Source organism: Cheilinus undulatus, linkage group 24 (assembly GCF_018320785.1).
Source record: "Cheilinus undulatus linkage group 24, ASM1832078v1, whole genome shotgun sequence".
In the NCBI taxonomy this organism is placed as follows: domain Eukaryota; kingdom Metazoa; phylum Chordata; class Actinopteri; order Labriformes; family Labridae; genus Cheilinus; species Cheilinus undulatus.
The window spans coordinates 7,435,970-7,447,640 of NC_054888.1; the positions used below are offsets into that span (position 1 = coordinate 7,435,970).

The following is an 11,671-nucleotide window of genomic DNA, read 5'->3' on the forward strand; positions in this document are numbered from 1 at the left end:
CATAAGAGGGCCTTCTGTACAAATGTATGTGTGGAAGTGGGACATGAAACAGCTGCATGAGAAAACAGAAAAATACAGGATGTCAACAAACAGAAATGTCGGTGGGCTCATGAGACCATGGACATGGTGGTGGTGGGAAAAGTGAAGGTAAAAACCCAGGGCCCCAGTGGAGTAAGAGGCCCTTATTATTTTGAAATTGAAAAACCTTTTAGAGGCTGAAAAATGATTACAATGCCAAAAATCTGTATATAAACTTAAAACAAAAAGTAAGGCAATTTGTGTTTGGTACATTATTTCTTTGTAATAACAATGCTTCCTGGCAATAAATTTGATACCGTTGGAAAGCCTGTTTATTACCCTTTTAAATGAAGCCACATTTGTAAGGATTATGCATTTGTGGAATGAGCAGCAGAGCTGAGTATGTGGGTTGCGCCCATGAAAAATATGCCAAATCTTCTCTGCCAATGCCAAACAGCTTATTTTGCTGTTGCTATTGACTCTTGTGAGGCCAGACCAGTTGAGAACCACTGCTTTAAAGGGTTACACATGGGGTTCCACAAGGTTCAATATCAAGACCACTTCTGTTCTATTATGTGCTTGACTCTAAATTTCTAAATTATCCAATGATAAAATTTCTCTTAATGGCATGATCCTTTGTATCCAGTACCACAGGAAGAAATTAAAGTTAAGTTTGACAAGGATAACTTTTTTAGTGCCTTTTTTCCTTAGTGGAAAAATATCACATGTGGTTCTATAAAGTTCAACACTAGGACCAATTCTTCAACATCAATAAACCTGACTGATTAAATCAAGCTTGTGTTTTCACCATCAGCTATAGCCTTATTTGGTTGCGTGTCTTGCTCCACTCTTTAGGGTAGGATGGGTGTGCATGGTAGGACAAAAAAAAAAGTAGGACAATACAGATTAGACATTTAGGTTCTTTTTCCAAATTTTGAAGGTTGTTTAGGTCTTTTTGCCTACTTGGATGATGTCTCACCCATCTACTTTCAACTGCTTCCTCGAATGCAGCATATGGAATCAAAGCAACACGGAAGGAGTGTCTTCTCCACTCCTGTGCTGCGTTTTCAAAGATTTAGCACTGAGTTGAAGGTGTGGGTACAGCTGGGTTGATGCAGACATATTTCATTCAGATACCAAGGTCAGCCTTGTGAGCAGGAGAGCCACTTCAACTTTGAAACACTTGTCCAGGTGGGATTCAACAAAATCCAAGGCCCATTTGGTCCAGTACAACAGAACATTTCTTAATGCACTCGACAGAAAAGTTTCCTGGACTTTGTGGTAAGGTATTTGTATACAGTATGAATATACAGTAGTAATGCACATATTGGGCCACGTGATATTTCTGATCATGACGGATCCAATTTTGCAAATGCAAACAAACGTGTATAAACAGTGTGTCCTTAAGTGGCCGCACACACATACATTTCAGTTTAAATGCACAGGGTCAGCTCCTGCACCGCCACAGCCAGACTCCACTTTGAAGGACTTCATAGAGAGCATGGAGCTGCTCATCAGAACCCTGTTCCTGTGCTTTGCACTCAGCCTAACCCATGGAGCACCTGCGTGAGTATTAAGTTTTCTTCATAAGGTCACTCCAGGTAAAACTGACACATTCGTTGGCTGATGATTCTAAGAGTTTTGCGCAAGTTTAAACATAAATGACCTCTGCAAGAAACAGGAAAACTGAAGGGAAGAGGTTTTTCAGCTTATTGACAATGCCTAATAGAACAGAGCCCAACACTAAAACCCTGCTCAGACTTCCTTTAAAGATCTGGGTCTTTCTAAGGCTGCATTTTCTTGCATTTTTTCCTTTTAACACTCAAACCAGTGCAACGACAATGTGCACGTCACATAGATGTTTCAAAACTTTATTTGCTCGCTGACAAAGTTCACCATGTGGATCAATTAAATAAACACAAGAGTGCAGTCAGCCTCTAACCTCAGCAGTGTGTCACTCAAGGACAATGACTCAAAGATTTTTGGAAATGAAGTATAAAGTAGAGCCTGATCTTGTTTTTATTTTACAGACATCCTCAGGATGAAGTCGTAGAAGGTGAGTTTTTAATACATAAAAAACTTTCACTGCACATGTCTTGTGTTTTTTTTTTCTTATTTCAAGTTGATCAGGACAAAATCGTTATGTTCATGTTTCTAAAGATGCTGGTGATGCTCTCCCTGATCGCTGTGAAGGTCTGGAGTTTGACGCCATCACTCCTGATGAGAATGGAACTACTTTCTTCTTTAAAGGTGTGGATTTTTTTTTGACTGAATTGTTCACAACTTGATGAGTGTCCTGCTAAGCTGTAAGCTCATGCATGCTCTTCCTAATTAGCAAAGAATAAACATGCCTTTTAGGCCCATATAAGGGCATGAGGCCGCAGGGCTGTGTGCAAACACAGAAGGGACACAGCCCTGAGAAGAGAAGGCAAGAGACAACAGTTGTTTTAAAACATTTGGACTGGACAGCTCTAAAGAGGGTGCAGTGCTGAATGAAACCTAAAAAAGCCATTTTAGCTGGATATTCTACATCAGTGGTGCAAGATACTGATAAATTGGCTTGTATAATTTGTTCCAGCAGCACACTACTGAAATAAAAAGGAGGCCTTCCAGATGATGTAAGCCATAGTTGATTGGGAAGGTTGGACATTATCCGTAGGGCTGGGCTGGAAGTGTTTGTATGCGTGAGTACGTGTGTGTATGCTCGCTTATGTGTCTTTGAATTAGATGGATCAACAACTCCACCTCAACCTCACCCAGGTCACACTTGCACCTCAAAGAGCTGACTGTGGAGAAAACCAAAACAATGCTTAGTGAGTTTATGCACCTGTTTGGAAAACTGTGTCAGACACTGTGTGTGGCTTGGCTATCTGGTCATTTCATTCCTTCTACGCCAACGAGCAAGATGAAGAGCAGGGTTGCCAGGTCCACAGTTTTACTACAGAATTGGGCTACTTTTTTATGTACTGCCGTAGGTAGATTTTTTTGTCTGCAGGTTAAGCGAACCCGTTTTTGATAACTTGTGTAATTGTATTTAATATCCAAAGCAGAATTAACTACTTTATTTACCCTGAGATACAACTAAATCGACCAGCAGAGAAGCCGGATAACATAGAACATGGCACACAACCAAAGATCTGCTGTACCACACTGGCACATAGAAATACACCCCACACACAGAAGCAGCACACCTGCACACACACACACACGCAACATATGTGGTGGAGCAGAGGTTTATGTTGATTTCAGTGGTGGCCTTAGTTTTGCGCTGGTTTTGGGCTGTTTTTTTATTGGCCATTGGGCTAGATTTGTCACCCACACCTGGCAACCCTGATGAAGAGGCACTTCACTGCAGAAAAGGCTCTGGGCAAAATCTTGCGGCCTGTAACTCCGAGTGAGAGCCAGGTCAGTGAAACATCCTCATCCTCAGAGGGAGAGTCTAATGTTGACTTCATGGTGGTGTCAGAATATTCTGCTTCCTCTTCATCTTGCTCGTTGGTGTAGAAGGAATGAAATGACCAGATAGCCAAGCCACACACAGTTTCTGATAGGAATCCAAGCAGGTGCATAAACTCACTAAGCATTGTTTTGGTTTTCTCCAGTCAACTCTTTGAAGTGCAAGTGTGACCTGGGTAAGGTTGAGGTCAATCTGTCAATCTGTCTAATTCAGAGACACATGCACACATACAAACACTATCTTAAAATAGCCTAAAAAGCTCAATAACACAAGCACAAAAACTTATAAAATGACGGGCTTTTCATGCATAGGCCTATAATGGGGAGGCTGATTTTAGTGGTGAACATAAAAATGACAACTTCTACTATTTTTCTCAATAATCAAACCATAACATTACAGAATGCATAATCATATCATGCAATTGCTATGAGGTCAAAAAATGTGGTTTGAATGGGAGTCAATGGGACGTTTTTTGTCCAAAAGTGACTTGAAAGGGTCATGTTTTTTTTAATTGGGTGCTATACAAAAACTAATAATGCATCAAAGTCAATATTTTGGCAAAAGTTGGACATACCCAAGACTGATTTTAAAAAACACCCCCCAACATTAGTTATCTGGAACATAATTAATGTTTTGTGGGTTTTTTCTTTTTAGAAAAAATATTACCATCCTGTAATCAAACTGGCATTTAAAAGGTTAAAATCCTGAAAATAATTCAATATTTGATTGTTTTGATCAGAACTGAAGTTGATCAAAAGATCTGACCCAAAAAAGCAGAAAAGAAAGATGAATGTATACTATTTTTATTGCCATTTTTGGAAGTGGACGTTTTTGTCCTTAATGGCTTTAAAGGGTCATAAATTTAAAATTGGATTCTACACAAAAACTAATAATGCATCAAAGTCAATATTTCGGCTGATCACTGATATATATTCATGCTGGATTTAGAAATCATGCCCCAGCCATCTAACATTTTTTTGCTTTTTTTTCATAAAAAAAGAAACACATTGACTGTAAGTAATCAAACTGGCATTTAAAGGGTTAAAATCCTTTAAATGATTGAATGTTTGGTAGTTTTGAGCACAGCTGAAGTTGTTTAAGATATTTATGCAAAAAAAGCAGAAAAAATATCAATCTGTTAAGTTTAATGGCAGTTTTTTGGAAGTGGAAATTTTTTGTCTTTAATGGCTTTAAAGGGTAGTAAATTTGTTTCACAGTGTTCCCCTGACTTACGAGAGCAATTGAAATTTGAATTTGAAAACTTTGCCAAGAAAGATACTTACAAAAACTTAGACCATATGGACTAACACAGCCAAAATGGTGAGAAAATTTTGCCCAAATGGACAAAAATGTCCCTATTGATGCCTGAGGATTAATAATAATAATAATAATAATAATAATAATAATAAACAATATAATAATTTAATTTGATGTATAAAATATTTTTTTATTTAGAAATAAAAGTTATAAATGAATAAATACACAGACAAATATGGAAAGTGTCTTTCACAGTCCAGCACTGTTGAGAGCTGATAAGTGTAAAATTATTTTTTTTAATGTGTTTAAGTAAAAACTGTGCACCTCTTTAGATTTTTGTCTTATTAAAAACAAACCCACATAGGAAACTGATGAATTCAGAATGATCTTAAAAAACTGCACAAAAATATATTGCTATACTCTCTTTAACCAGCAGAGGGTGCTGTCTGATTAGGCCTTTCTTGTTCATTATCAATAGCTGAAGAAGAGGATCCTGCTTGTTTTAGCAGTTGTGCAGACTGAAGAAGAATCTCAGTTTTTAAATCAGAAACTGTGCATCTGTCATGAAATCGTATCATCAGTTGTGATCAAATCTCTACTTTGAAGCCTCGAAATAGGAGGAGATGTTTACTATGTCCTCTTGTGAGATTCTTCAAAGTTCATTTCATGAATTCCCGAGGAGAGAAAGTTCTGTTCCAGTGTGTTAAACGTCTCTGGTGCTTGTCCTCCAGGCAGCCACTTGTGGAATGGTTTCCACGGCCCGGCTCAGCTCTCCAACGAGCTCTTCAAGGAGATGGACGACGAACACAACATCGGCCATGTCGACGCCGCTTTCCGCATGCACAACCCCGACAACACGGACAACCACGACCACATCTATTTCTTCCTGGTATGAGCCACAAATCCTTTCATGTGAATCCTCTGAGAACTTCACATACAGAGCGCCAACCTTTTAACTGGTGTCATCCCCAGGATGATAAGGTGTTCAGCTATTACAACCACACTCTGGAGGACGGGTACCCAAAACAGATCCAGGAGGATTTCCCAGGCATCCCCTCTCACCTGGATGCTGCAGTGGAGTGTCCTAGAGGAGAGTGTATGACTGATTCAGTCCTCTTCTTTCAAGGTGTGTTGGCGTTTGAATCAAAAATGTGGCTTTCACTAAATCAGGACTGAAATAAAATTGTCTAATCTTATTAATGAAGAAAGCAGAATGAGTAAAAGAGGTAAATCCTCCTTTGCAGAAATGATATAAACAGAACAGAGCTCTGTCAGTATTGTTAGGCAATGCTGACCCCTAGTGGAGAAAATCAGCAGCAAGTTTAACAAACTAATGCCTTTCAGTTCAATTTAACACATCTAAATTATAAAGGCAGACTTTTCTTGGCTGAGAATAAGTGGAACTATTTTTGCCCACAGGAAATGAAGTGCATGTTTACGATATAGCCACAAAGTCAGTGAAGACAAAGTCGTGGCCCCACCTTCCTGTCTGCACCTCTGCTTTCCGCTGGCTGGAGCACTACTACTGCTTCCATGGACACAACTTCACCAGATTTCACCCGGTATCAGGAGAGGTGAGCAGCGGCTACCCCAAAGACGCCCGCAACTACTTCATGAGGTGCCCCAACTTTGGTGAGTTACAGATAAAAACAGAAAGTTTGGCTGAGATCTCAGGATATCTTCCTTTAGCTCTGAGAGAAATAAATAAAACAAACCTGCTGTGAGAGCTAACTTGTTCATAAACGTGTTTCTGTCTGTCTTTATCTGCAGGTCATGGAAGTGGTTCTGGAATTAAATGCAGTGATATTAAACTAGATGCCATCACTTCTGATGATACAGGCAAAACCTACGCCTTTTCAGGTAAAGTGTAGCAAAATCAAACCTGTCAAACAAGCATTATTTCTTGCAGCACTTCATTCACTTTAAGACCACATCCTGTCAGTTTTACTCAGACTACAGTCACCACTTTAGCGATGTCAAATTTAAAGTCTTCAGTGCTTAAGCCTAAAATCAAATATGTTTGTGATGTGAATCCCCATCTGACCTGAGGCCTGAGCTTTGTCTGAAATGTAATATCAGTGTCCATCACATATTTGGGACCAGGAGGACCTGATAACTTTACAGCTCAGCCTTGTCTTTGAACGAGAACTTGTTTTGACCAAAAGTGATGTCCACAAATCTCCTGAAAGTCTTGTTAGGGCCAAGCATCTACAAAAGTCCCACTAAAAGTACTTTTTGGACATTTTCCTTTCCAAAATCAACACAAATTCTCCAAAATTTTCAAACAAATTACTTTAAATTTCTGTAAACGTTCTTAAGCATAGTTTTGAAAGTATCCCATAAAAAGTACCCAAAATCTTCAGATAGTCCCCAAATGTTTCAGGGAAACTTTACCATACAGCTGAAATGTTTCAATAAAAATTTCCCCAGAAATACAATAAAAATTCCTGAATCCCCCTAAACTTTCAATGAAATTTACCAAAATTTACAAATATATTCCCCAAGACTCCATTAAAGTGACAGAAATTTCCCCACAAAACATCCAAATAAATTCCCTGAAATTTCCCCAAAAAATTCCATAAAATTTTAAAGGACAACCCTGCCCAAAATCTCCAATAATTTACAAATAAACTCACCAGGTTTCTGAGAAAATATTTTTTTAAAATCAAAACCAATATAAATAAATTACCCAGATTTACATGAAAGTACCCAATTTTTTCAGAAATTTCCCCAAACATCCAAAGCAAACTTTTAAATTTCCATGAAAATATCAAAAGACTTAGGGATGCACAATATTTTTTTTTTTCGCAGATATCCAATCTGCCGATGTATACAGATTTCAGAGAACCCGATATCGACATTTAAATATGTTAAGACCTAAAAATTCAGTCCTTTCAACACACTTTTAAGGTTTGAGGATCAGCAATGAAACAACTTTAGTCCTTAAAACACACTCTTAGGTTTAAAGAATGAGGACAAATTAAGAAAAGGCCCAAACTGACATAGGTCTGTTGGTGCAGCCTAAAATTTCACGAACTTATTCGCATATATATGGGATAGATTTGGAGTCTATATATGCTGATAATCACTGCCAAAATGTCAGACTTGGATCCCATATGACTTCCAGGGTATTTTTTGTAATAAAGCAAACATACCTCAAAAATATCAATGTAAATTCCAGAAATTTTTTACACAAATTCCCCCAAAATTTCAAAGCCAATTCCCCCTTAAATTTCTTATCAAACTCCCTAAATGTACAAATACCCTAAAAACCCTGACATTTCCATGAAAATTCTTTAACATTTTAAAGGTTGTCCTCACCCCTAAACCAAGACCAAGGTTCCCAGGTTTCTGTGAAAATACATAAAATTTTCAAAGCAAGTGTCTCCCAAAACTTGCAGTGAATCTCTGGTAATTATACAGACAGACACCAGAGGTGGAAAAAGTACTCAACTATTGTACTCAATTAAAGGACAGATACTCTGGTTAAATTTTACTTTAGTAAAGGCACTGTTCTATAAATCTACTCAAGAAAAAGTTAAAGTATTTAATATAAAGTTTGCTTCGAGTACTGAGTAGCTACTAAGGAGTTGGACTGGGAAATCTGATCTTTCCTTAGAGCCAAGACAACAAGAGAACAGATCTCCAACCAGGTTGTTTAGGTAAAGTCACACCTCTAAAATGAAATAAAATAAAGTATACAGCAAAATTCATGCTGTTAATCAAACTCACATAGAGTTAAATTTAACACTTCAAAATTGTTAAGATGGTGGCTACTACATATAGTTAAACTACACTTTTGAAAGTGTTAAATATTTACAGTTTGACAGAGATGCAGTACCTGTGTACAATGTACAATGCAGAGTCAACCTCATAGCACAGCAATGCATACTGATGAAGAATACTAACAATTTATCCTTTAGGAACACCTAAAGTCGCAGGTGGGAACTCTAACTCAGTGGATAACTTCACTCATGGTGCAAATATGCCTCACATCAAAAACAACAAACCACCAGAAACATGAACAAAAGAACCCCAGCTGTACCACAGGCAACATCCAAACACAACTAAACACATCTAAAAACAAACCTAAACACTCTGCCCAAGGGCATGATAGGGAACTACATCCACATGACCTCCCAGATTTAAACTGGCAGCAGTCAGAGCTTAAATTAATTCACTTTACAGAGTTGAACTAACACTAGGGGAACAACGCTCCAACACTGAAGACCATTTCGCTCAGAGTGGAGTTCAGATCAACTCTGAAATGTTTGACACTGAATATCAACACCCCAGTTTTTCTGTGTCCAACAGCTCTTTATGGATGTGATGTGAAATCATTCTCTCTATGTACTACTGCTTAGTCAACAGAGGTGGAAAAGTATAAAATTATGTACCTATGTAAAAGAACAGTTACTCTGGTTAAGACTAATTTAAGAAGGTGTAAAGGTATGGATTTCAAAATACTGATAAAAAGCTACTCAATCATAGTAGTTTGAGTAAATGTACTTAGTTGCTTTCCTCCTATTTATAGGCATGCGCCATGCATTCAGTACATGCCTCATTTGACCAATCAGAGGGAGTTCTGGAGGCGCTGGCCAATCAGAGGCAAGCCTGTGATTAGCAAGTTAGCTGCTCCGCCTGGGCTAAATTCACTAGCAATTAAATGGGCCGTTGGTAACTTGTTAGAGCTAACTCAAAAACTGTTCTTGGTATTTCATGTACTCACAGTTCCGTTGACTCTCAGGCGTTGTTAACGGTCAGACAGGGCACGAACTGTTCCGTTTGGTGTACAGAAACGCTCCGGCAGCAAAGTCCAAACCGTCCGACCGGCTCTTCACAGCACCGTCAACCCGGTCCAAGCACATTCTTCGAAATTTACAGCTACCATTAAACTTTGTTTTTGTTGCCTAAATTTAAACTTTATATTTCAAAGAGCGCCTTTACTCACCCAGAGCAGAAATAAGAGTTCTCCGGTGTAAACAGTCCTCTCTCTATGCTAGCGACTGCCTGAGCTAGTTAGCATTAGCTCGCTTTATCGACAAAATAGAATTCCAACATTCCACTTCCTTGCATAGAAACAAAATAAAGTATATTTAATTATATTAAATTTATATAAAATTCAGTAAATATTATTTAACTTAACAGACTGTGTTAATGCGTTTCTCTTTAGTTTGTGTCTTGCTCCGTTACTCTGTAATCCCGCCCCTCTGCACCTGATAGGTCAAGTGAGCTGCTTTTTTTTTCCCTCTTGATTGACACCTGTCTAAACCAATAAGCAACTCTAAACAGCGTATGACGGGTTCAAGGACGGCTTGAAATTAGTGCTTTGATATCTCCCTCAGCTTTTATTCATTCTTCAATGTATTACACAATGTGACATATTATATTACAAAATACGGTTCTGGATTGATTTTAAAAGCAGGCCTTTCAAACACTGCGCAAGTGAGGAAAATTCCAAACAATTTCATATATTCAAACGCATAAGACTGTCTGATTATTTTAGGTCCCAACTTCATGCGTCTGGACTCCAGGCGTGATGGCTTACACCTCTTTCCAATCACCAGGAACTGGCCAGAGATGACCAATGGGGTGGATGCTGTGTTTTCCTACACTGACAAAATGTACATGATAAAGGTATACCTTAAAGTAACCAATCAGAATCAGCCATACTTTAACCCTTAGGGACTGTTTTAATATTAGTCACAATCAAGCTGCTAAGACCCAAAAATGCACTTTTCATACGGTAGCTATAAAAATCTTATACATTAATATTTTATTCCACTTTCACTGAGCTAATCTTTTTCACCAGCAACTGACCTAACTATTAATATCAAATATTCATTCATTTTGAAATATTTTAACCCTTTGAATGCCATTTTTTGGTCGTTTTGCCACCACAAAAAAAAAAAAAAGAAAAAGAAAAATTAATTATTTTCAATATACTACATGCAAAGTAAGTTTTTGTGTGGAATTATTACAGCCTTGAAAATGTCAATGATTAGCAGCAACAATTATATTTATGCATTATTGTTTTTTGCATGATCATCATGCTTTTTCTCCATATGCCAAATATGGTCAAAATGATGCCATCTGGTGGAGAGTAGTAAAAATGATCAATTCCAATGCAATAGCCCAGATTGACACCCATATAGAATAAAATGCATGTATGATGCTTTCAGTTTGAATGGGTTTCAGCTGTGCATTTTTTGGGCTTAACAGCTTGAATGTAACTTTTCCTTGTAAACAGTGTATTTTAGACTTACTGTAGGAGCTGGATTCATGCCAAAATTCATGCCACATACATGAACACAGCCAAAACTATCATCAAAATATGAAAAATGAAAAGCATTTAGAAACACTTTTGACTGTTTAAAGTGATCTCCTGTGCTCCCAAACACCTACAGGATGATCAGGTCTACATCTATAAAGGCGGTGCTCACTACACCCTGATTGATGGCTATCCTAAAAGTCTGAAAGAAGAGCTCAACATCGAAGGACATGTGGACGCTGCTTTCATCTGTCCCGCTGAAGACAATGACACTGTCCACATCATTCAAGGTCAGTTCACTGTCTGCTCATGTTTATTTCTGTTGAAATATAAACACTCTTGAGTTTGGTAGGAAGTCAAAATAATCTTAACAGACAACAATCTTTTACACACATCTTCCAACAGGTGAACGTAAACTTACTGTCGACCTAACCTCCACGCCCAGGAAGGTGACCTTGGATATTCTCAGATATAGCCACGTTGATGCTGCTTATTGTGTTTCAGAGGGAGTTGAAACACAATACACTACAGTTGTGGTGTTCACAGACTCCAAGTACTACAAATTTCCCAGTTCCATGTTTATGAATATTTACGTTCACTTTTACCCTCGTCCTAAGACTATAACCCCAGAAATGTTTGGATGTCAGAATTAGGCAAACAAGACATGA

The 11,671-nt window shown here is 38.1% G+C and overlaps 2 protein-coding genes across 2 annotated transcripts in view; one reads left to right on the forward strand and one right to left on the reverse strand.

Annotated features, from left to right (window-relative positions):
- The window catches only part of nhlh2 (nescient helix loop helix 2), a 93,825-nt gene extending 83,785 nt beyond the window's left edge, over window positions 1-10,040 (reverse strand). The window contains exons 1-2 of the mRNA XM_041781925.1: window positions 9,684-10,040; window positions 9,462-9,601 (exon numbers count right to left, since the gene is read on the reverse strand). The gene's annotated coding sequence lies outside the window, so the exon portion shown is untranslated. The remainder of the gene's footprint in view (window positions 1-9,461; window positions 9,602-9,683) is intronic.
- LOC121506221 (hemopexin-like) lies at window positions 1,251-11,671 on the forward strand. Its single transcript, XM_041781923.1, has 11 exons — window positions 1,251-1,299; window positions 1,464-1,584; window positions 2,049-2,074; window positions 2,179-2,268; window positions 5,464-5,621; window positions 5,705-5,858; window positions 6,152-6,364; window positions 6,503-6,592; window positions 10,239-10,369; window positions 11,140-11,293; window positions 11,409-11,671. The coding sequence occupies exons 1-11, from the start codon at window positions 1,266-1,268 to the stop codon at window positions 11,654-11,656; spliced, it is 1,419 nt and encodes a 472-aa protein (XP_041637857.1). The 5' UTR covers window positions 1,251-1,265; the 3' UTR covers window positions 11,657-11,671.